Source organism: Ixodes scapularis, unplaced genomic scaffold, assembly GCF_016920785.2.
Source record: "Ixodes scapularis isolate PalLabHiFi unplaced genomic scaffold, ASM1692078v2 PGA_scaffold0__279_contigs__length_252992795, whole genome shotgun sequence".
Taxonomy (NCBI): Eukaryota; Metazoa; Arthropoda; class Arachnida; order Ixodida; family Ixodidae; genus Ixodes; species Ixodes scapularis.
The window spans coordinates 19,908,555-19,933,836 of NW_024609835.1; the positions used below are offsets into that span (position 1 = coordinate 19,908,555).

The 25,282-nt window shown below is 43.4% G+C and overlaps 1 protein-coding gene across 1 annotated transcript in view; it reads right to left on the bottom strand.

Moving 5' to 3' along the window:
• LOC120844551 (nephrin) overlaps positions 1–20,264 on the bottom strand; it is a 32,328-nt gene extending 12,064 nt beyond the window's left edge. Inside the window, exons 1-7 of the mRNA XM_042291435.1 lie at positions 20,249–20,264; positions 19,283–19,404; positions 14,025–14,082; positions 8,982–9,134; positions 6,083–6,250; positions 4,075–4,365; positions 3,314–3,528 (exon numbers count right to left, since the gene is read on the bottom strand). Coding sequence (XP_042147369.1) covers positions 3,314–3,528; positions 4,075–4,365; positions 6,083–6,250; positions 8,982–9,134; positions 14,025–14,082; positions 19,283–19,404; positions 20,249–20,264 — 1,023 coding nt within the window. The remainder of the gene's footprint in view (positions 1–3,313; positions 3,529–4,074; positions 4,366–6,082; positions 6,251–8,981; positions 9,135–14,024; positions 14,083–19,282; positions 19,405–20,248) is intronic.
• Between the last annotated feature and the right edge of the window lie 5,018 nt (positions 20,265–25,282).

Genomic DNA, 25,282 nt, shown 5'->3' on the forward strand with positions numbered 1-25,282 from the left:
GTCGGTGACGTCATCAGTGATGATGACGATGACGATGTGGATGCCGGTGACGTCATCAGTGATGATGACGATGACGATGTGGATGCCGGTGACGTCATCAGTGATGATGACGATGACGATGTGGATGCCGGTGACGTCATCAGGGATGATGACGATGACGATGCGGATGCCGGTGACGTCATCAGTGATGATGACGATGACGATGTGGATGCCGGTGACGTCATCAGTGATGATGACGATGTGGATGCCGGTGACGTCATCAGTGATGATGACGATGACGATGCGGATGCCGGTGACGTCATCAGTGATGACGATGACGATGTGGATGCCGGTGACGTCATCAGTGACGATGACGATGTGGATGCCGGTGACGTCATCAGTTATGATGACGATGACGATGTGGATGCCGGTGACGTCATCAGTGACGATGACGTCATCGGGGGGCCACGTGACCTCAGGGGAGTCACGTGACTTCGGGGGGTCACGTGACCCCCCACGAGGTCACGTGACCTTGGTGGGGGGCTCGCGCGGTGCATTATGGGACATTTCCCATGATGCACCGCGCGGTTACGCCGACGCCGACGCCGACGGCGACGGCGACGCCGCTCAAGCCGGAAACGGGCCCCTAAGAGCTGCGCTCTAAAAAAACAGTGAACCCGATAAGGCACCGCTTCCCCATCATGCTGACACACGCCTACTCGTACTTGCCCGACTTCCTAATAAAATCTAACTTGTCACTCGTTAGGGCTGTGAATGGAGCGCGTAGGCACTTTCCCGCGTAATAGCTAGCAATAAAAAAGGCCTTGTCAATTTGCCTGGTAGACTTGCTTCGGCTCCGCGCTAAAATCCTATTTTTATCAAATACCGGAGCACATGGACAGCTATCACAATAGACCGCGAGGCACAGAAGCAAGTCTGGCAGGGAAATTGACGAGGCATTTTAATGAGAAAGCATCAAATTGGGGGGGGGGGGGGGGGGGGACTCATGGAGCGATCCGGTGTTATCTGAGTGAAGCCGCCGCTATCGTTGTCTGTAGCAGCGACAAACGGCACCTAAATTCCCATTCGCTGTGACGCGTCATGTGGATCCTAGCAACGGCGTCATCGTTGCTAAGGAGCCAGCCGAAAATGCTAGAGAGGGCGGAAGGGGGGGGGGGGGACGCAGTTATGCGCTGGCCTGATGTTGGCCTAACATTAGGCCTAACGTTACGCTTTCAGGTCTAACGCCGTCTACCGGTACGCGCATATATTCGACGTGAGGTGGGACGCGGGTACTCGCTGGCCTGACGTTAGGCCTAACGTTAGGCCTACCTTTACGCTTTAAGATATAATGTTGTCAACCGGTGCCCGCAGCTAGAGCGAGGATGAGGACGAGAAGACGTGTGATTTTAGCACGCGCGGCGCCGGGCTTCGCACTCCCACCGTTGCCTCACCCAGCGGCGCAGCAGTCACCAGCGAGCCAGAGCGGTCTGCGCGGCGCACCGCCGTACTCCCTGCCGGCGCTGCGGCCGCTTCTGCGCCTCTCAGTGCCGAGAATGATTTCGCATTCACAACTTATAACAAAGTACTTAGGTTTACTCTGGATATTTTTTTTTATTGTTGGCTATGACGCTTCGTGTAAGCGTGTTATTCATAGCCCTAGCAAGTGAAGATGTTGATTTCATAAGGAAGTCCGGCAAGGCGTGTGTCGGCATGATGGGGGAGGGGTGTGCTATCGGGTTGTTGTTTGTGTCTATACGGTTTTTTATGTTTACTTGCTCTACCGTGCACAAGTAAAGTTTTCAGCTCTATTGCGCGAGACACATGGACGGCAAAATCGTCCGATCCGACGTCCGATCCGACGTCCGATCCGACGTCCGATCCGACGTCCGATCCGACAGTCCGAACGCCGCTCCTAACTGCCGTATGCGACAGTTGGAGACACACGCTTTCGACCTTGCATGCGACACGATGATCCATTCGGCTCTGCCCAGGCAAGCGCTCCAGGTCTGGTCCCAGATTGACGGTTCAGCTCGGACGAGCGAAATCAGGGTCTCGTTCTCGCTAGCGCATGCAATCTTTACTGAGGCCATCTTTCTTTAATGGGTCAGCGCGATTCACGCGTCCGGCTTCCCGTCGCTCAGGTCAGTCCCGTTTGCTTGTTCGTCTCTCCATACCGTACACCATCATGACGTTCGCGCTAGCTATGCTCTCATTGGCTGGATGCTTCCGACAGTCCGTCCGCCGTTCGAAATTATCTGGCCCGTTGGACGCACGCCGGGTCGCCGATCCGACGTCTGAAGCGACCAAATTCTTCGGATCAGGCAGTCGTATTGCCGGATCGGACGTCACATCGGATGGATTTTTCGCGCATGTGTCTCGCGCTTAATTTAGCGCTGTGTCTGTGTTCTCCTTCCACTTGCCCACCCTCTTTCTTTTGGGTTATTTTAATACCCTTTCAACATCATCAACCAACTACCCAACTATACACCTTGTTCCACCCTTAATGAGCGCATTTGGATAGGTTTTTATTTCGAGATAATCGCCCTTCTCATTGGAGAAATTTGTCAGTTCTTGTTTTCGTTGCGCATAATTTGTGGGAGGAGCTCGCACTGCTACTTCCAAGCGTTTTTGAAGCGCGGGACTTGATTGGTATCAGGCCAACAGAAACGATTTGCTAGAACTCTCGATTGGTTCGACTGAATGAATGAAGCACCATGGCTGTTGTCCGTACGCACAGGATTGTCTGAGGGGATTGTTTTAGAGTGTAGACACATAATTAAAAAAAAACAAAAAAAACTTTCAAATATAAAAAAAAGAAACAGAAACACGAATGAATAAAAATGGGATATAGGTATTAATTGACCAACGTAGAGGTGGCAGAATCTTTAGCTGCGATTATTTTAATATGAGAGTAGCGTGTCGCAGCTAGAGCACACGTCTATGATTTTGGTCAATAAGAAATAGTGCATGAGTTTGTTTTGAGATTCTTTGATTCGATTTTGTGGCATCGGATTCACAGAAAATCTATCAAGTCCTCACCTCATATAGGAAATAGTATGCTATTGTCACACCTGTATCAGCGACATTAAATAAACTGATTAAATACTTTACACTCTGTCATTATTACTAATCGGAACTGTCCCCATGAAAATATTGCGCTCCTGTCATAAAATAACCTGGCATAGTATAGCGAACTTTGTGAGGCACACTTAAAAAGTGGTGATTATTGCACGAGAGAAATGAATAATCGGAAATGTTAATTGTTCGACGGTTGCCGTCCGCGCGCACTATTCAAAATTCCGCATATGATGATGGCGAAGCTGTCTATTACCTGCCTGGTGAGGGTGATGGTGAGGTTGGACGATGTCACCCAGCCTTCTTTTGTCTGCACCGTGGACTGGTCGGACGCCGGTTGCACGGCGCTGCCGTCGAGCTTCCAGGCCACGTCCACGGACGGGTTGCTCGGTGCCGTGGTGCACGTCATGGTCACCATGTCCCCGGCCTTAGCCTCCTTGGGTCCCGTGATGCTCACGCGCGAAGGGGCAACTGAAGCCGAAAGCCAGAGCATCAAACCGACATCCCCGATACAATAGGTGCTACTCAGTGTACGCCATATTCGAGCACGTTTATTTATTAGTGCGCTCGAATTAATAGACTGCTAAGACCGGCAATCTTGAAAGCGTAAAATGCACGCTGCCAAAGAACTGCGCAAGCCCGTTGTCAGCACGCGCTCAGCAGCAGCGGCCTCAGCTAAGGCCGCCAGTGATTATTCCTTATAGTTAGTGACAATGTGAGAAGGGAATTAATAACTCTGCCATTAATAAATTCGACTAAACAGAAAGACGACCGCTTTCATTACTCGATTGCCATACTATGTCAGGGGCAAAAAGGATGGGCTTTGTTGCCACCGAGCCTGCAACCCCACTGGGTCACTTTAGCAGTCATCCTTGTCCTTGGCCATGCAGCTTAAAAAAGGAGCAATTATTGGCTCTCGGAGTATATCGCGGGGCAGTACACACGCCGGAGCCATCGGGAGAATATATCGTCCGCCAACCAGCTGCCTTCAACGCGCATTTAGTCGAATCTACTCACACAGCACGCTGAGTTTCACCGAGGCTTCAAAGGGCTGCAGCGTGACGAGGTTGGTGGCCTCGCAGCGATACACGGCGTTGTTGTCTCCAGCCGTGACGGTGAAGGTGTACGTGTTTGTGGCCTCCCGGGTGGCGTTCTTGTATTTGGCGGTGAGTAGTACCCCGTCCTTGGTCCAGGTGAGCGTGGCCGGAGGATTGCCACCCCGGGAGATGCAGGCCAGGGTCAACGTGTCCCCCACTTGCACGATGTCGCCGTCCTGGTAGCCTTCAATCTCGGGAACTCCGGGCGGATCTGAGGAACAGACGAATAAATAAACACTTTAAGAAGTCATCATTCTGTGTCCGGCCCCAGGTGCATGCATCGTTAGAACTCGTTTTCACTGCACGACCTTTTGCGTTATTTACTGGCTTGAGTTAAAGTCACTGCGTAGAGTGTCTTCAGATAGGGTCAAGATATAGAGATATATGAAATCCTAGCTCTGGAAGGACTGGCAGCCCTTTCAGAGCTAGGACGACTCTATCGTTTGCTAGCCAATCCGCCGTTTTGCCTCCCACTGTCCGCAGTTGTTTATGAACTGTTTGCGCAGTTACTAAGCATTACCACATGTGAAGTGACGCGGCCTAACTTTTAGAGCCTGCAACGTCACGCGTTCTGCCACATATACGTTCGTTTTCGGCGCCAGTCAAGAAGCAGGAGGCCAAATTGTGCCCGCGGTCATGAAAGGCGGCAATCTGCGTCCCAAAAGATGTCGCCAGTCGAGCAAGGCGCATGCAGCAAGCAACAGTGAGCCACTCTACTTTTGGAATTCAAACAGCGCCATGATGCTGGTGATGACGACACTGACAAAGGACTGGCAAAGGAGGTCGCCGACGACGACAATTAAGATTATCTAGATGCTGGTGAGGTTTAGATTACACTCTTAAATATGAAAAGTCTGCTATCCTTATAAGTACCTGGGGGAGTTAATCGTTGCAATTTACGGAAAGGGGGGCGGGGAGCGAATGACCAAATTCAATATACCTTTCGACATAAAAAAAAATCTGTGCATTGGCGTTGAGCACCGCGTTTCGCCATGCTCAGTTCTGGCAACTTTCACGACCTATAGAGGAAGTATCCTATCACTATGGCTGTCGTCTTGACGGTCGTCGAAGAACAGCAGTTCAAGGTTGTGTCTACGACGAGTTGTTAATTATAATTTGGTAAAACGCCAGCGATATAAGAGTCTCGCATTATTTTCATCGTCTGGAAGGTGCAAGTAAGCACTTTCATTCTGAAGCTGATCGTCTAAGATCTAGGGAGCGCGATTATCCCACCGGGGTACCACCATCACTGAAAGTTGCGAATCCCATCGTAGCCTTGTGTTTTCAGGACCAAACATAGCTTCATCCTCGTCGATCGCCGAGCTCCATCCCTACATTCGAGCAATTATTTGTGCTTAGTGCGGGAAAGTAGACGCTCAATATTTCTAAAGGTGTACAGGGCCGATTTAGTAGCCGAAGAAAGGAAAATCGACCATTGTTGTACTGAATGCGTCCAAGGGGAGAGGGTGGAGGAGGGCCGCAGGGAGCTTTATACATGCCAAGATATGCGCAGGTGTAATGTTTGTTTCAAGCATTCCAACAACACAATTATGAATGCATTGGCGAGTGTAAATTGAATAAATGCACGCACTCGTGAAGGCGAGCAAGACACTGTACGTCTCGCTCAAAAAGGGAACTTTCTTCTGCGCCCCACTCTAGTTGGATGTTGTGATTATTCAGGTACTTTTATTTCCAAACCCCAAAATGATTCCATGATAAATTCTTTTTAATGAGATTTTGAACAACGGGCTTCCCTGGAGTGCAACACAATTAAGTTACATTTCCAGAAGGCACTTTAATTACTCCCACGTACATTGCTGAAATCTCGGCCTCTACCGACCGAGGGTCCAGGTGTTCGCTTGAAAAGACATCCAATACCGTCAACTCAGATGTGCGATACGCGAAGCACGTTGTAGCAATAAACTTACAAAGCACACTGATGGTGACCGAGGACCTAAGTGGAGCCGTGAGAGCCGGGTGGTGAACCTCGCAGGTGTACACGGCGTGGTTGTCGTCCAACTTGGGATACAACGTGATGGACGTGTACACGGAGAGCAGCTTTTCGCCGGAAGCGTCCTCTTTGCTCTGCACCTTGTCTGCGAGGCATTTCGGAAGATGAGCGAGGGGCACTTGAAGGTGCCACGAAAGGATGTTTTTTTTTTGTTTTACATGATTGGAAAAACAGCTCAGAAAACACGGACTACGAAAAGAAACATACACGACATGACAATGCTGTACTCGCCACTGAATAATTTTAATAAAGAAAACAAATATAAAAAAACATACACAGTATCTTAAAAGATTGCACGCAAGCAAAGGAACACTCTCGCGAACCGTGAAGCTTGTCAATAAACTACCCGTTCACTATGTGACTCATATTTTCCCGCAGGAAGGATACCTATCTCTTTTGCTGACAGCGCCATTGAAGGTTCGCTAACACATGAATGACCATGACACGAAATGTGAAAGGCCTCTATAATCGTTCTCGTCACCCTCTTCTTGTGTGCGCCCAGAATGGTGACGCTGCCAAAGTCAGGCCGAAGTTTGCACTTTCTGCAATGTATTTGCAAAAGCCCCCCAACCGTGGCTTCGAGCAAATATGAATGTTCTCGTAATCTATCCTTCAAACATCTTCCTGTTTGCCCCACGTAGCACCTGTTACATGACAGAGGCATCTATATACCACATACGAAACACAAGTGACAAAAGGTTTTCTGTGCACCTTGGTGCACTTCGCACTGGAACGACCGTAACACCGCACCAACCCTGGAACATATCTGGCCTAGTTTTTGGAGCGCCGAAAACACAACCGGTAATCCAGATGTCCCACGTTCTTGTTTCAAGTCATAGGAAACGCGGTGGAGGTAGGGGACCACTTAGTGGTACAAAGCTAACGATAGTACTATCAATAGTCGACTATCGAAAAACTATCGATAGTACTATTGCCAGTCGACTATCGAAAAGGTATGCATAGTACTATCGATAGTTGACTATCAGAAAGTTATCGTTAATCGACTACCGGAAAACTATCAATAGCCACTATCGTAAACCTATCTATAGTAATGTCGACAGTTTACTATCGCTAGTTTTGCGAAACTAGTAGTTTGCGTCAATCCATATTCTCTTTTTCTTGCTTTATTTTTTTCAAATTGGACAGCAACTAGCCCAAGCACTTAGCATAGTGATGCAAAACTATCGATAGTATCGATAGTCGCCAGAAATTTGACTATCGAGAGTAAAAAAACTATCGATAGTACTATCCATATTCGACTATCGGAAAACTATCGATAGAACTATCGATAGTTGACTATTGAAAAACTATCGATAGTACTATCGATAGTCGGCTATCGATAGTTCTGCGGTATAATCGATAGTTTTGGAAAAACTATTGATAGTATCGATAGTTAATTTATCGATAGATTTGCATCACTTGGACCACCTCCACGCGCTTCTTTTCCCTTTGCGGCTTCGTCCTCTCTAGCCTCTTTGTTTTATTAAGAAAGGTGCTGGCTACTTCCGCCAAGAGTGTCAACGGGAACCCCGACTCCGCCGGGGTTCCCGTTGAACTTGCAATTGAAGAATTAAAATTCTTCAGTTGCGAGTGCAGCATTGTCCTGTCGTGTATGTTCCTCTTCGTAGTTCGTGTTTTCTCAGCTGTTTTTCCCCATCATGTATAACGTGAACCAACTGGCCCAGTTCTCCACCTTATTACAGTTTTTTTTTGTTTTGTTTTCTTCAACACATGCTCTTAACAATCACTTTATGTCCGCGCATACTAAGACATGCGGCACATGCATCTTGTTTACACGTGCTGTTTTACACAACAATTACATTATGAGGCTCGCATTCGTTCTACTCTTCAGCGTTACAGTTCATGACAGTTGAAGAAATGAATGGCGTGGTAAATCCCGGGCATAATATTTTCGTTCCATGGCCATTGAGATTACAGCAGTCGCCGATAGTATGAACGTCAAAGAAAGAATTACAAAGCAAGGAGTGCGAACATAATTAGGGGTACCCTGTGTTTTTTAAGTTGTCAATTACAATTCTTATTATATAATAACCCTAACCGCACATATGGCACTTCTCCTCAAGAAATATTTAATAAAGATCTCTCGGCAACAAATAAACGGCTTAGTTTGATCTTCTAAATGTTTAATACGAAGTAGCCTGCAGCTCAAAAAGTTTAATAACAGGAGAGAACAAAACATTCGGCAGGCAGTCAGTATATTTTTGGCTTCCCGAGGAGTGACGGGAACCAGGTGCCGGGAAGCTGAAATTATCGAAGGCGAAAAGAGAAAGGTCATCCAGAATCCCTTTCAAATTCTTCTAAAGCCGTTGTTTATCTACTGCTCTCCACGGCACAAAAATACAAAAGGTGTTTTTTTTGTTTTTAATTTATTTACATGCCTCAAAAATACCTCGAACGTATGATGCACCCCGACGTCCCAGTACGCCGATTACCAGGATCGTGCCTTGAATAAGTCTGCTAAATACGAAGATTAATCGACGTGGTGTTTCAATAATATACAGTTGCAGAGGAAAACGGGTGAATATATCTTTGCCATTGAAGCTAGTTTAATATAGGCATCCGATGGTTATCGCCAATTTTTTAACTAACCGATAAAAAAAAAGAAAAGCCAATGGTTGTTGTTTCCAGTGCATCGTGAGTCGGTGGCAGCATATAAGCTTCTGAAAGCAGAGATGCTAGACTTAGTTGTTTGAATAATATGGCCAAATAACAAGTATTTGTTGTTTTTTCTTGTTTTTTTTCTTGCTGCTTAGTGGAAAGGTGCTTTCATTAAAGAAGTAGGTAAGAAATCTCACCTTTAGGTAGCGGACTGCCGTTGCGAAACCACTTGATGTGCGAAACAGGCTTGGTGTTCCTCACCCAGCAGGCGATGTTCACGTGCTCGGCCTCACGGACCTCGACAACGCTACCGTTGCCGCGATGTCGAAGCTCGACCTCCTTGGAAGGAACTGGAAGAGGAGACACGCGGACGCTTTGAGCTATCGTCCCACTGCTCGCACATCATACAAAGGTCACGGTGTCGCTGCAGATATTCACGACAGCATTATCGGCGTACACTCCTTGAACATGCTCCAACCGAGTTTGCGTTTTACATATGCAAGTTTTGAACATGTCTGAGGGCATTTTCGTATGAATAGTGTAAAAGCAATCATGGATAATTGGGCGAGTTGGTGGGAATTCATCTTGGGACACAGCGCGAACAACAGACGTGGACGAAGAAGAAACACACAGGACGAACGCTGACTGTCAACTGAATTATTTTAATAGGAAAACACAAGAAAACGACCATTCATATTTTGCAGTTCACCCCCCGTCTGCGTATTACGAGACACTTTCATAGCGGCGTGATGGCACGTTTTGCTATCCCAAATTCAAAAACGCCACCTCACTGTCCAGCAGTGCCAAAGACGGTTGGCTGACACACGAGGTTCCCGCCCTTTTTATTTGGTACGCTTCCACTATTTCTCTAGAGAGAAGTTTTGTTGAGACACAGGGATGAAGTGTCTAGAGAAATAGTAGAAGCGTACCATATAAAAAGGGCGGGAACCTCTTGTGTAAGCCAACCGTCTTTGGCGCTGCTGGACAGTGAGGTGGCGTTTTTGAGTTTGGGATAGCAACACGTGCCATCACGCCGCTATGAAAGTGTCTCGTAATACGCAGACGGGGGTTGAACTACAAAATATGAATGGTCGTTTTCATGTGTTTTCCTATTAAAATAATTCAGTTGATAGTCAGGGCTCGTCCTGTGTGTTTCTTCTTCGTCCACGTCTGTTGTTCGCGCTGTGTCCCAAGATGAATTCCCATCAACTCGCCCAACTATCCATTCTTCTAAGTGCAATTTCTAGTACAAAGGGCTCTTTTCAATGTTCTAACGACCTTCATACTAATCCCGCGCTTTTATCGTCCCTGATCGCGGTGTACGTCTGCAAGGCTCGAGTTGCGTCATGGTACGCCAGAAAATCCCTGTGCCCCCCGGAGTTACAAGTTCTCTGTGGCTGGATGACCCCATCGACGGGACACTCGAGAAGGAACAGGCCATGTGCCACCCTTTTTCGGAATAAATTTGTTACTACTACTACTCGAGAAGGATGTGCTGAATTCTATGCTCGGAATGGTGGCAACAAGTTCGCTTCTTCAAAGACTGCCTACGTGTCACTTGCGGCCACACGCAGCAACAGCCAGGAGGGAATCGCCAATTTCAAGAATGGTCGAACATCACAACCTAGTGCACCGAGGTCCTGTGGAATCAAGTGCGTCCCACGTTACCAACCAAGAAGAAAACCAACGCCAAGGAGGGCACAGTGGTGGTCCTAGGCGAACAGCTGATCCCGGAAAAACACAAGCTGGTTCTGCAAAGGGGCCGAAGTTCTGCTTCGAACCGGTCCTCAACCAAGTTGAGAAACTGGGAATATCAAGGGCCGTGTCACGCAAAGTACTGGAGTAAGAAAAATAGAGATGCATAGCGGAGTGCGTGGACGTTATGGCAAGGACTGAAGGTAGGCCTACGAGAAGCCGAGCGCTGGAACCTGTGATAGAATATCTGGCTTCCCATGCGCTACGTGCACTGCTGTCAGATAAGGAGGGGTTCTTCGTCATTATGCCAGAATCCATGTTCTCAGAGAAAGCGAGTATGGCGGTGCAGAAAAACTTTCGACAGTTTCTCCGTAAACCCTCAAAGGTTAAGGCACAAGCTGTAGAACTCCTCAATAGACTTCACCTCCAAAAAGTGGCCGCAGGTGTGAAAAAACAGAAGAACCTCATGTTGGAGGTATTCTTTGCGGCTAAGACGGACAAACCTGAAATCTCGTTTCGTACCATTGTATCGGAAAAGGGCACCTGGCTCCAAGCATTGTCTGGGTACCTACAAAGGAACCTTTACTCGGTGGTAATAGGCGACCCTTTTGGCATCCCGAGTTCCTTGGTTGTCATTGAGTTTCTGAAGGAAAACAACCCAAAAAGCTGCAATGCTTTTAGGATAGACGTCGAAGACCTGTACTATTCGATGCCTCACGGCGACCTCATGAGGAGCGTACAGGAATGTATTTTGGACCAGAATGAGAAGATAGCCTTCAGATTTCAATGCGGTGTAACAGTCAAAGATTTCCTTGAAGTACTGTTTTTTTTATTTAAGGCCCACCTGTATTGGATGGCAAGACAAAGTTTGGGACTTGCTGGAAGAATTTTCAGATACGTAGATGATTATCTTGTATTCGTAGAAAAACCCAATTTTAACGAGACAATCGAGAACGTGCTAAAGACATTCAATGAACAAGGATTAGGGCTAAAATTCACTTTCGCAACCCCCAAAGAACACCAGATTCAGTTTCTGGATCTCAGTATCGATGTTACGCATGAGCATGTATGTTGGTCTCACCATCCCAGAACCGCTAAATCTCTGCTTGATTTCCGGTCCGCCCATTCAAAGCTGATAAAAAACAGTATTGCTGTGTCTTGTGTCCGGAATGCCCTGTCGAAATCGTGCGAGCACAAAATGAAGGAGAGCGTTTTAGAGCAAATAGCAAGGCTCCGAGAAGCAGGCTTTCCAGATCCGGTGATTACCGCAACCTGCGAAAAAGTAAAGAGTTGAAGGGCCAATGCAGTAACAAACTGTGCTGAGCGAGAAGGGAATAACAAAAAGAAGGTGGCGTCCATTTCTTACATTCACCGCGTTTCGCACGGGTTAAAGAGGATCGCAGCAAGATACGGTGTGAGTAGCCTTTTTCGACCAAAAACAAGCTGAGTCAGATTTGCCCCGCCATAGAAAGGCGTCTTAGTAAGCGGAAAAATCCGAGTAGTCACGGTTGCACTGTAAAGCATGGCACACAGTTCGCTTCATGCACCGTTGGAGCAGTGTATAGGATACCTTTTTCATGTGGGCGGGTGTATATTGGCCAAACGGGGCGCTGTTTGAACATACTTCTAAGAGAGCACCAGAGTTCGTTGAAGGGGTGTGCATACTCTCATCTTGCAATGCACTGTCGGGATTGTAACTGTGAGCCGAGAATCAGTGACACTGAAGTTTTGTTCAGACACAGGGATCAAGTGTCTAGAGAAATAGTAGAAGCGTACCAAATAAAAAGGGCGGGAACCTCGTGTGTCAGATAACCGTCTTTGGCACTGCTGGACAGTGAGGTGGCGTTTTTGAATTTGGGATAGCAACACGTGCCATCACGCCGCTATGAAAGTGTCTCGTAATACGCAGACGGGGGATGAACTGCAAAATATGAATGGTCGTTTTCATGTGTTTTCCTATTAAAATAATTCAGTTCATAGTCAGCGCTCGTCCTGTGTGTTTCTTCTTCGTCCACGCCTGTTGTCCGCGCTGTGTCCCAAGAGGTGAAAGGAATGTCATACAAGAAATAAACACACCTAACAGATCGTTTGCAAACTAACTTTTGTATGATGTATTAGCGATGTGACCACGACTTCAGAGTGCCTGGTTAGCTGATGATGGCGAAAATCCATTAACGCCAGAAAAAAATAGGACTCGCACCCTTTCTTCCGTTGCTACCGTTTCAAAATTTTCGCAGTTCTTTAATTTATTTAACATGTTTTGTTGTCAGCTAGTTTGTCCCACTACCTATAATGCACGTTAGAAATAAATTCTGCGAAGTCCTTTAGTATCTATTGTTGTGTGCGTGTTCGTGCTGGCAGACGAAGTTGTGTGGTGTGCGTGTACAACAATTCACACCAAGACAGTGTGAAGGACGATTTGTGTGAAGGCCTAATAGTCAGGTTGAATCAGTATTAGATGACACGGTTGCCTCTGTCTCGCTTGAACAACATGACCTTTGGTTCGAGACACCACCGCTGTTCTCATTGGCTAAGGGGTTAAAGGAAGACCCATGATAATTGTAGAGTGTTTATTGTTTAGATTTACACACATGAGCTTTAAGGGCAGAGCGTTCGCGGCCAACATGACGGTAGAATGGTCTGCGGACTCGCCTCAATCAAGCATTCCTCCAGACGGTTTTTGCATAACCATCGTCAGACAAGCAATGTCTCAGACGACGTATGCAGATTGTATCTTGTAGAATTCATTAGCGGGCTGACCGCGGCTTAAGAAGATTGAGATGAAGCAAGCGCCTTCACGTGGTTCATTTTACGCTTCAGAATTCATGTGGATAAGACCGAGAAATTAAAAAAAAAAAAATCAAGAAGGATACATCAAAAGTGGAGCAAACCTCATGGGAAGGCAAAGAAAATGCTGTTTCAAAGGATGAGCACGAAGGGTGCAACAGAGTCCTTTCTTCACATTTAAAAATAAAAACTACAAGATTGGCGCATAAAGTATAACTTAGAATCAGATGGAAACCGGTAAAACTCGTGGTCTACTATCTTTGGAAACCATGCTACGGGGGGGGGGGGGGGGGGGGGTCATTGTACAGACAATTTTAGATGTAGTTTCATTTTCAAATATATTGCAATTTCAGAGCTCTACAGTTTTTCATGTCGCTCTTTTATTGTAATAGTCCTAAATAACTTCATCACCTTCCGAACATAATATTTTCGGCATGTTTTTTAAACTCGTGTTTCCAATGTAAATATATAGGCATATTGCGCAACTATTGCCAAAAAGGTAATATAAAAAACATAAGAAAAACAACTGAAGAACACACCAAAAAGGAGATGACGACAGGTTCTTCGGGTGCACCTCTCCTTTTTTAGCAGCATGAAGACATGCACGTTCAGATCCATGCATCCAGGCCTGTTATGGTCTAGTAATTAACTACCCACATCTGATGAGGACGGAGAAATGTGAATGCATTGCCTGGGCTGCTTCCTGTAAAATTTCCTCCAAGCATGCAAATCATGGTAAGATTTTTCTTCTTTTTTACCTAAAACATTGAGTTGAGCCGCTGTCCAGATGGCGTGGTTCTTGTGAGCTGGACCAACCTGAAAGATCAAAAACTAATTAGGACAACTTATTCACTGAATTAAGGCCTCTAAGACACAAATTATAAGTTCGGTCCAGTAATTGCCAGTCAAAAAAGAAAGGAAGACAAGTTCCTCCATTCTTGTTTTTAAGAACGTCTATATATAGCCGTTTTCTTGCAAATAAACCCAGCTGCGTTTAAGATTCTGTTTCGTCTTGTCGGTTATTTTATTTCTCAACGTCTCAGGTATTAGATTTATTCGATAATGATGTTTCCAAATCAGCTCGCCTGCATACTTTGGCCTCTTATCATATCGCCAACATTTTTTTTCAGTAAGTGTTTCATTTATATTCTCAAATTCATACACTAAACATTTGTTGGAAGGCATAATTTTTTGTTACTGTTTTTTTAAGTTTTTTTTTTTGCAAATGGCTTAACAGGTATTTTAAACTGGGTAATCATATAGGTTATAAAAATAAAATTGTAGTGCCATAAAAGTAAAACAGAAAAACTTGTTTTTATATTTGTATTAACGCAGCCTTCTTTCAACAATCAAATTGCGTTTATTTTCTGTTCAAAAGTTCATTTAAATAATTTATATGGGACAAAAGTAATGCGTTTAACCGAGTACTGAAACCCTGCACACTTTCAGAGTTCAGCGAAGCAGGGGCACCAATTTGAATATTATTTCCACCTCAAAGGTTTTCTTTGGCGTAATTATATTACATTTATCAACCCTAACAAGGGACACTGAGCTCAATATTTTATTGAGCTATATAATAAATATTACTGCTATAATAATAAGCTATAATAATAAGCTATAATATGAGCTATAATAAATATTAGTGCTATATCTAGGTTGTAAGACTCATCTTAACATTTTTCGGACCATTTGGCGTTGAAGCGTCAAAATAAAAGACTTCTTGGGAATGGCTTCTAACCCAAAATCGATCAGCGACATATGTATTGTACTAAAAACGATTTTCAGGCTGCGTTTATTATGTGACATAGGAGTTCTATGCAGGCACTTAAGAATGTATCCTTAATAAGACTCCCTAATTGCGACCCCCAAGCATGTTTTATTAAGGTGCAGAAGTCTAAAAATAGCCCATTCCGCAATAACTCGTAATTTGAAATATGTATGAAACTTAAATATTGAACAAAAAAAAACAACCTAATACGTATAGTACTGTTGTTGGATCCCCCATACAATGCAAGGTGAATTAAGACTGCTGCGCCGACCAAGGTAACTATTAATAAAATGGCAGCTTGGTGTGAGATCTGTCGAATGCATAGACGTAAGTCTGCGGCTTTGAAAAGTGAGAAGGTCACGTGAGTGTCCCTCTAACTTTGAAGAGTCATGGCACGTACTTGTATAACTCGAGGAAAGCAGGAACTGGCTTGGAACCTCCGCAGAACATTCTACTATAACAGTCACAGAACTCTTTAGTCACAATTCAATAATGTCAAATAGCTCGATGAGTGACGAAAGAGAGAACGGTGGAAACAAAGTTTTTTGTATTTTTTTAATACATTTATGAAAAAAAAAGAATATTTAGCTATTGATCAAGAGAACTAGAAACTTGCTGACCCTGTTCAAAATACAATATGAAGAAAAAGCCCAAAGCTGTCCTTAGTTTCCCTTTAATTCAGTATAACTGGTTATGCATTACTGCGCAAAACAGTTTAATTTAAGAGGAGTAATAAAAAGGGCTGCAATTGGCTTACTATTGAGATGATGGCCCAAAACAAAATCATGCACATGGCAACGTATCTTTTTTTTTCTCAGTATGGATCGAAAATAAGTTTTCCGCGATCTAAGAAGCTGTTCTGAAGATGAGTTAAGTCCGCATATAATTTGTATAACGCACCCAAAAAGTCACATTTCAGCTCAAGCCTACTAGTCGTAATGCTAGGTGAAAGCTTACTCTTTTTTTCATCCCATGCAAATGTGCTTTTATAAAAGTAATTGAAAAGCAATAGCATCTAACCGGAGCCCAGTCGACCCAGGTAAACTGATTTAATTCGACAGCAAGTCAGGAGCACTTTCGCAAACTCAGTTTCGTTTTCGGAATATTAAACAAATCGTGTTATGTTTTTTTTTTTTATTTCTTTCGTTAATATTATCTTCTGTGCGCTAAAGTAGAGAGAGAGAAAAAACGCGACTTTAATGTCAGGGAGAATACCCATTTAGCTTCTTTTTTTTTTCCATTACCGTTGACTATGCTCTTCTTGCAGAAAAATGGGTTCATCGAAAGCGTATTCCTAGAATAAGTGAATAAGTAGCACGACTTAATGACGTTTGTACTAAATTTTGTTTTAGTATTGACGAACACATTCTATTCGCCAAAATTATTGCGAAGGTCGATTATTAAGGAGGAAGGTGTGATGATTAAAGGCACGTCAGCTGATTAAAGAGAGGCGTTTCGCCCCAATGCAACTCTCTTCCGAAGAACTTTATTACGAGCCGTGGCCGTTTTTTTCTTCGTTAAATGTGCTTCACATATACGCGCACGTCAACCTGTTTTGTAATGAAGTATAAAAATCGCCTCGCGTTTTTTTACAGAATGAAGAAAACTGAGTTCTCATTGGAAGGGACTTTGACTTTTATTAGAACACTTAAAGAAATAGCTCTTGCATTTATTTCCCTGCAGACCATCTGCTGGGCATATCATCGTAATTTACAGAGTGCACGCATTGAATGACGATGCTCAAATGAGAGGTTGGCCCGAAAACACGACGTGGTCAGGGAAGTGGACGTTACGTTCCAGATGCTTATATTGCCCAGCGACAATTGTGTTCTTCAAAGAGACACCTCTTTCATAATGGTCCCATTCTGAACATGCCCTTGCCAAGTGAAGTGACTCAATATCCGAGTGATGCACGGGAAAGTAGGCGAGCTGTAATTTTTTAGAATGTGAAAGTTACACCAATGGGGCTTGCGCAGCCAAACGTACACAAATGCGGCTTGCGCAGCCAAACGCACTTCGGGCGGGTGGATACTCGTTAGAATAAGTTGAATAATTAAGTACAATACGTTAACTGTTTTTTTAGTTTATTGTGAGATGCTTTTTTTTTTGTTACAATTGCAGTTTTAAAGTTGTGATTATCAAAAGCAAAATAATTTTGACAAATTAAAAAATATATATATATATATAGTTAGCGGCCAGTTTTCGCACTTTTGTCGCCCGATTCCGAATCTGCATGCAGAAATAGCACCGAAAGTCCTACCCACAACGACGCACGCTTAGATGAGTGACCTTGTCGCTTCAGTTACGTCGTCACCATCTCGGAATAGCTTTCTTTGTGTATGCGCCGATCGCAAGCTGTCCACTTAATGACGAGGTGCCAAAAAGTCAAACAGTACAACGCAAAGGAAAAAAAAAAACAAAAAAACTAGTAATAATGTTTAAGTGTTAAACACGAGAACTGATGGACGAACATCTAAACGCCTGTCGACCTTTCTTAAATTAGTTAAATATGTGAAACCTGTAATATAAATTTCCTCTAATACTGAATGCGTAACGTGACTCATCCTGGCAGTGTTATGAAGCTAATTAGCAGGTACTGGGTAGTTATCTAAATATTGTGCAATTAATTCAGATGTAATGTACGACTCGCCGCATAGAGTTCAGTTGCACATATCAGAACTGCGTAGCATTCGCGTTTTTTCTTAAAAAAAATAACTACAGATAAAGAAAAAAGAAGCTGCGTATTATTGTTGCGATGATGACGACAACAACAGGGCTGAGTAATGGGTGGAGCGCTCCGACGCGAGATTGATTGGTTGACCGAGGTTTAAAGAGGCCCCCCGTTTCTTTATTATTCATATTCCCTGTAAGAGTTTGGTGAGCATATGTGCTATTTTGCGAATGAACCTCATGGAACTTTTGAATTGGCAGCGGACCCTACGCGAAGAAACTTGCTTTTCTCTTTGCGAAGCTTTTTGGCTGGGACACTTAAAGACCGCAGGACGTCGGCCGCCACTTTTTGGCTTCAAGTGGATTACTTTATTTATGTTTTTGTTGATTTTTATTTTGTGTTTTTGCTTTGTTAAGGCAAGTTTAGTTTTTATTTTTGCAGTGGTAGTTGGTTATGTACTGTGGAAGAACTTGAATTTTCCGTCCGTGCCGTCAGAAGACACTGTTGCTGCAACCATATTGTTGTTTGCAAAGTGTCAAGACAGGTAGCTAATAGACTTTTTGGTATAATTTTATGTTTCAATTCAATTGAATTCGATTCAATTTTATTTTCCAACACAGTGTTAGGGGTCCCCGGGCGAAAAAGCTGTCGTTGACAGCTTGAGAGTGCCTGGGGGCCTTGTCTAAGAGTACCAAGCCTTGCTTAGGTTTTGAATTTTCTAAAATAACATGATCTTTGAAAGTGTTGTGTGGCATTTATCGATATTCAAGGAAGACTTCGGGTGCATTGCGTGGTTATTATTGTTTTTTTTTTTCTGCTTGCTCCTATGACATAGGAGTCGATCGAGAAAATGACACAGGGTGTCTGTAGTTTCAGAAAGCTGAAACTACAAAATAAACATGACACTAGTGGTGGTGACAAAGTGCGAAAGTTTGAGAACATGACATTAGCTAGATCAAAAGATGTGAGATAAAAACAAACTTTCTCTGTGGGGCCAGGTCCTCTTAAGCCTAATTATAATCAGACGGAGAAATTACGTTATAATCGCCTGTATCATTTATAAAATTGAAGAAACAAAAGTAAAAAGAAAAAAGAAACTTGTACAAAAGAAAAGAAAAATGAAAAAAAACTAAAAAAACATGGACTTTCTTGGAGCCAATTTTTTCGCACTGCAATTAATGCTTAACGCCCCCAATGTTATTTATTGGCTTGTTGAACATTAGCCTAAGCCAACGTCCGCTCATTCAAAAAAATAATTCTGATCGTGGTTACATCATGTTTTCTATCTTTCACATTTTGTCACCTCAGCTAACGTCACGTTCTCACAGAGTGTCACTATTCTGGGATGCGTAGCTAAGATTTTAGAGCCGAAAAACCGCGTTTTATTTTCTTGATCGGGTCCTGTAGCACCCGCTCAAGGAGTGACAGTATTGTAAAGTAAACAAATAAACCATTCAGTATAACGCAAAGAGACGCTATGTAACCCTGTATGTTGGGAAATACAAATTTCATCACAGGTGGCACAAAGAAGGGAACACACTTTGGGTTGGACAAGGAAACATAGTGCGACGTCTTACTTGACACTGGTACTCGGCTTCGTCTTCGAGTTGAACATTTTGGATACGGAGGTTGTAGACTCCTCTGTGCGTGTCCACGATCATCGTGTACCGAGGGAATCCGGGGATGGAGGGATCAAAGCCTGCGTTGAAAGCACACAAACAGACGGCCGTTTAAGGGAACACGGTTTAGCTCAAACGGTTGCTTGATCGAGCTATCCTCAAATCAAAAAATGTATTGCAACAAATAATGATTTTTTTAGAACTTCTATTTGCCCAATATCGACCAACATTCGAGCAATACTAAGACCGATTTTCCGCCGCCACTGTCACAACACTGGTGAAGTGTCGCCGTGCTTCGTCGGGAGAGCATACATTTAAATTTTAAAGATATCTTTATATCAGGAAAGACCATGATATCACATCAGAAAGGCTATGCTTGCGCGGAGTTTGATGTGATCTTATACCATACCAAACAAATATTTTTCTATTAAATAACTTATAATCTCAATTAATGCTGCCTCAACAAGTTTCAGACTAAAATAGTTTAATGTGGTTGTTGCAGGTGATAAGTATTTACTGAAATGATCGAAAGCCATGAACAGTATCTGCTTTCTTCTTGGTGGCAAAATAAAAATAAAAATTAATAAACTGGCAGTTCTTTGAAGCATTTTCAAGTATACAATTAACATGCGCTTTAATCTAATATAAAAAAAAAACTTTCACACAACATAAATTTATAAAACTAGAATACCGGAATATATAAAAAAAAAAAAAAAGATCAATTTGAACAGCTTGAAGTGGTCTAGTAGCTCTGGAAAAATCAATTAACTTTTTCCTTTTACTTTTCCTGCAACTTCTTGCGATGGAAGCGTTTTATTACTATATTGCATATGAAATATAAATGTTTCGCCTGTCTGTGATGGTTATTTCTATAATCCTGCCTGAATCGCAGGAAAAAAATCTATTTCTTTATTTCGAACCAACTCAACGCGGCCGTCATCTTTAAATAAAATATGGGACGTATGGACAGATAGAAAGCGGATTTGGTTTGCGAAACATTGAGGGCAACGTTTCCAGCAATTTATCATTTACGGAACAAATGGACGGTTCACATCGTTCTGGCAAAATCACGCGATCGAATGTTCCGTGTGGTTGCCTCCTTTCGAAATGTTGGCAACATGACTACGGATCAATCCTTGTCAATATTTCCATGCATTTATGTGCGAGCTTGATTTCAAGGAAGCAAGGTTTATGTAAAAGGAGACGATGATCGTGTTCCCATGCCAGAGAAATGACACATCCAGCAAACAGGAATTTCTGGGAAATATTGTTCACACTTCGTGCGCCTGGTTTTTTGAATAAATATTCTAAATTGCACTCTGGGTCTTAAACAAATATGACGAATGCTTCAACTGTTAAATATCACGTGTTTCTATATTTGAAGATACAAAACATTTCAACGTCAATGCTTTCCTCTAAATCTACAACTGCCATTTTTCATGCAGTATCCGGCATGAACAAAGAGACATAATTACTTCCACCACACTTCATTTCTCGTAGACGTGATCAGTGAAGGAAGATTAGACCTCTGTCATGTAAAACTGGCATCTTCCATTTTTTTTCGTGCACTATTTAGCAATTTGAACGACTTACCCGAGGAACTTGTTTTGGTAAAGGAAAGCTTTTTTTATTCTTTGCTTAGTGCTTAACAAACGTTGTATATTCGTTTCCTTGTGTATTGGGGATTTAGTGCATAATCATGAGTTGAAGTGCCCCTTTCTGCGTTTTTTTTGTGCACTGGATACTGCAGCCAGCGCCTGACTTTCCTGTCCACCGAGATGTCATGTACTGTTTGTTCTTCCCGACTATAACGTTCTGACGGGTGCTGTGGGCTTTGAAAAAAAAAAAAAAGAAATAATGAACAAAAAATGAAAATAAATAATATAAACCTTTCTTTAAGTTACTTTTATGTGTAGCGCATAACGTTTGATTCTACGTGAGGTCACACATCGTTGCTATTTTGCGTTTTTTTTAATATCTAAAGGATGACATGACAAGAAGAAATTTTGATACAGTCAAGATGTACGAGACAAAGTCAAAACGTACTAAAATTCATTTTTTATTTGCGTGGAAGTCTAGATATCATAAAAATCACTTTATTGCTTTTCAACATAATCACCTCCTCGCTCGCCACATGTGCGCCAGCGCTTCACACTCTATAGATGCCACGGAAAAACAAAACAAAACAAAACAAAACATTGTGGCTGACTCTGGAGCTCGGACTGCACCGCAGCTTTCAGGTAGTTAAGTGTATCAAACTTATTTCCCCCGAAAAACCTTTTGAGTGGTTCGAATAGGTACAAATCACTCGGTGCGATGTCTGGCAACCATGGAAGGCGCGAAATACACTCGAATCGCGGTCCTTTCAATTTTCTTCTGCTGTCGTACGTGCTTTGCGAACGCGCGCAATGTCGTGCTGCAGCAACACCCCTGAGCTGGGCAATCCGCAACGCTTTGACCTGATGGCAAGCTTCAAGTGGTTCTCAAGTAGGTTGCAGTATGATGCACTGTTCATAGTGAATGCCTTGAGCATGTAATCTTCAACTATTTTGTCTTTATGGTCCGAACAGAACGTAAGCATTAGCTTGCACACCGTTAGTGCTGTCCTGAACTTCTTCGGCCTTGGTGACGTTGTGTGTTGCCACTCCATGCTCGCTCGTTTTGTCTCTAGCTGGACGCAGTGTACCCAGCATTCCTCACCGGTGACAATGTGTCAAAAAAATCCTCTGCCTCGGCTTCGTAGCGTCGAAGTACCGCCTCACGAGCATCCACACGCCGCTCCTTATGGTCCGGCATAAGTTGTTATGATACCCACCTGGCGGATACTTTGTGACACTGCAGAATATCATGAATCAGATGGCGCGTCGAGCTGTGACTAATATTAAATTTTTCAACCACTTCATCGATAATGACACGCCAGTTCCCGTGTAATAGCCGTTCCACAGCAGAGATTGCGTCCGGCGTCGTTGAAGCGTGAGCCCGGCCGAAGCGAGGTGCGTCCGTCAAACTGGACGCTCTACTTCGAAACTTTTTGTGCCACTCCTACATCTCCCGAAGCAATACGCAGGCGTCTCCGTACTGCCTCAGCATCCTGCAATGAGTATCCGCAGGTTGGTCGCCCTCTGTGCCCGAAAATCGGATAACCGAACGCTGCTCCTCCCTGGTGCATGCTAACACGTTGGCGCCCCATTTTGAAAGTGCTGTGCTCAGGTGACAATTCCCAGCAAGTGGCCACGCCGGCGTGCACAGTTCCCTCTTATGCTAAGTCAAAACATATTTGCAGCGCAGCAGTAAATCACTAGATTTGATTTTCTCACGAATAAATTGCGCTTAGTTTTTGACTCTGCCTCGTATAACTTCTGTTGTATAGGTGGATCATTCTAGATATCATGATGATATTTGTAGACATATTTTGACGGGACAATTTTTATATCGCATAGCAAGGTAAATTCTTCACAATACCACCACGAAAACCTGAAAAAAATGTCACTCACGAGGACTCTTTTCCATGTCCCGTGGACGAGTCTTTTTTGAGAAAACAAAGTACCCCCTAATAAAGGCAGAGCTTGGCTTGTGAGATCAATAATTCAGATAATTCCACTTGGCAAGATATAAGTATAAGTTTCACAAGCTAAATATGCGCTTCCAGAAACGCGGTCAATGATGCAGAAGGATATCGATTGGCTTTGATATCCGAGGCTTCAATTTGCCGCTAAACGAGAGTAGACTTCTTGTTTGACTGGTCCTTCTCCAACTAGTTATGCTTTAAAGGGAGTTACTGGCGGTCCAGTATGGGAGAAACCGTTTAATCACTTGTTAATACAGAGGTTCGGGCGAGTTCCCATGGTACGTTTCATCACCCCTTCATTCTTTTTCTTTTTTACCTTTCGTGGAGTGCGCCAAATATTTTCAAATCCACTCATACCATATAAATAGCCTATTATTTAAGATTATTCAAAATGAAACTACTTGAACGTGACTTATAATTAGCTATGTCAGGCAGCCCAATATGCAGGTGGTCTCGGCATTAAAAAAAGCGTTCACACTTTTTACCCTCAAGACAGCAGTGCCTTATACATTATGATAGGTACCGTACTTTTCAAGAGCTATGATGAAAAAAACCAAAAAAAAAAAAAGAGCACCACTAACAAACGTATGTTCCGAGCGCGCTAGTGCTGAGCCACGTACTATAGAACTTGTGACAATTCATCAAAAAGAACTCAATAATTAGCTAATATTTTGGCGGCCCTGCGCATGACACCTTGAATTATCAAAACTATATAATTGTTGTTGGTGAAACTTAAAGAAACGACACCATGAATTCATGTCAAAGGTCTGGATACTTACTGGAGGACTTTACGGTCTAAAGTAATTTACCTGGAGATTTAGAAAGAGAAAGTTTTTTAGCTTCCAAGACAACAAAGCCTTCTTTGGCGTTCAATTGTTTGGAGCTTGGAGATCGCGAATTAGGTTCCAAATCGAATTACGCGGTGCCTTCTTCCTTAGCAGGCTTAATTTTACCCCATTCAACTAACAATTAATGGCTTCGTCTTATCCCGGTCTTCGGAGATCTCTACGTCCCACAAACTATACTTTCACAGCTCGCCAACAAAACCGCAACAAAATTAACAAAACAAACAAAGCGCATTCGACAGAGCGGCGGTTAATGTCCGAGTCTGTCGCAAGTAAATCTCCTGAAACCGATGAACCGAGCGGCACTTTGAATCCGCCGTTCGGCAGTTTGGCTTAACTCCGAAATCCTCGAGGGGGAACTCGGGCCGGACAAAATATACGAGCTTGTTTTACTGAGGTGTTTTCTCCCCTACCCCCGGGCCTACGTTCCGGCTTTCGCTCCGCCCACGCCGTCCGAAAAAGAGGCACTAAGTAATTTTTATTTTTTTGTATATTTATTTTTATTTAGGGAATGTGGAAATCCGCTCTCGGTGTTTTTTGAAGAGCGAGAATCGGCGAGAAAGAGGGAAAACGAAATGGCCTATCGCCAACTTTGAGAGCTACGAAAAACGAAACTTAAAAGACGAAAGCTTTTTAACGAAGAGAGACGGGGACAGACAAACGCATACATACCTGACAGTCGTCGTCCCTCTTCATTAAAAAATAACTTTCGGTTTTCGAATATTTCTAGAAACACGCTCCGAAACAGCTAAAAAGAAGAAGAAAAAAAGGAAGTCCCAAACATTCGAATTGCTCTAAATTCCGTTGGGTGTTTTTATGACTCATTACTACTCTTCAGAGTTTTCGGTAAATGCCAATCAACACGGAAAAATAAATCCCGAGCCAGTTTTACCAAAATCGATAAAAACCAAACAACTCCAAATTTTAGCTTTTCTTGAACTAGAAAAAACAATTCACGGGAAGAAAATTTATATCTACAGCTTCATTTTTTGATTGACTAAAACAAAGCCCATTGTGAAATGTCCGCGAGGTTGCTTCCTTCTGCCCACACCTTATCTTGTTTTCTCTTATCCGTGTGGGGACGCTTCTCAAGTATCCGGGTCATCACAGTATTGGCGGAATTAAACGTCGCCGGCAGTAATTAACGAAAAACTGGTTTGTAATAACTGCGAGATAAGTACATATGTACACACAAGTTGGTTCGTACGATGATGGTCTCCGAGTTTCAGCTATTCATCGAACCTTTCTTGTATATATCGTGTAAATATCCCGCAGTTATTAAACATTCGTGTTGCGTCTAATGACCTGACCGTTAACGATAATTCCGCCAATACTGTAACACGGGCAACGGGTAACATTTCTCGAGCTTTGAAAATCGCATGCACATGCCCTACATTTCAACAAAACCCGCCAATAAACCTCGAACGCGTTTCTTTTCTTTATTACCACGAGAAATATCTTTAAAAAAAAAAAATACAAAATTGTTGGAAAAAAAGAAACCCCGAAAATGCATCCTCGAATTCGAAGGGAAATAAATAGGCCCAG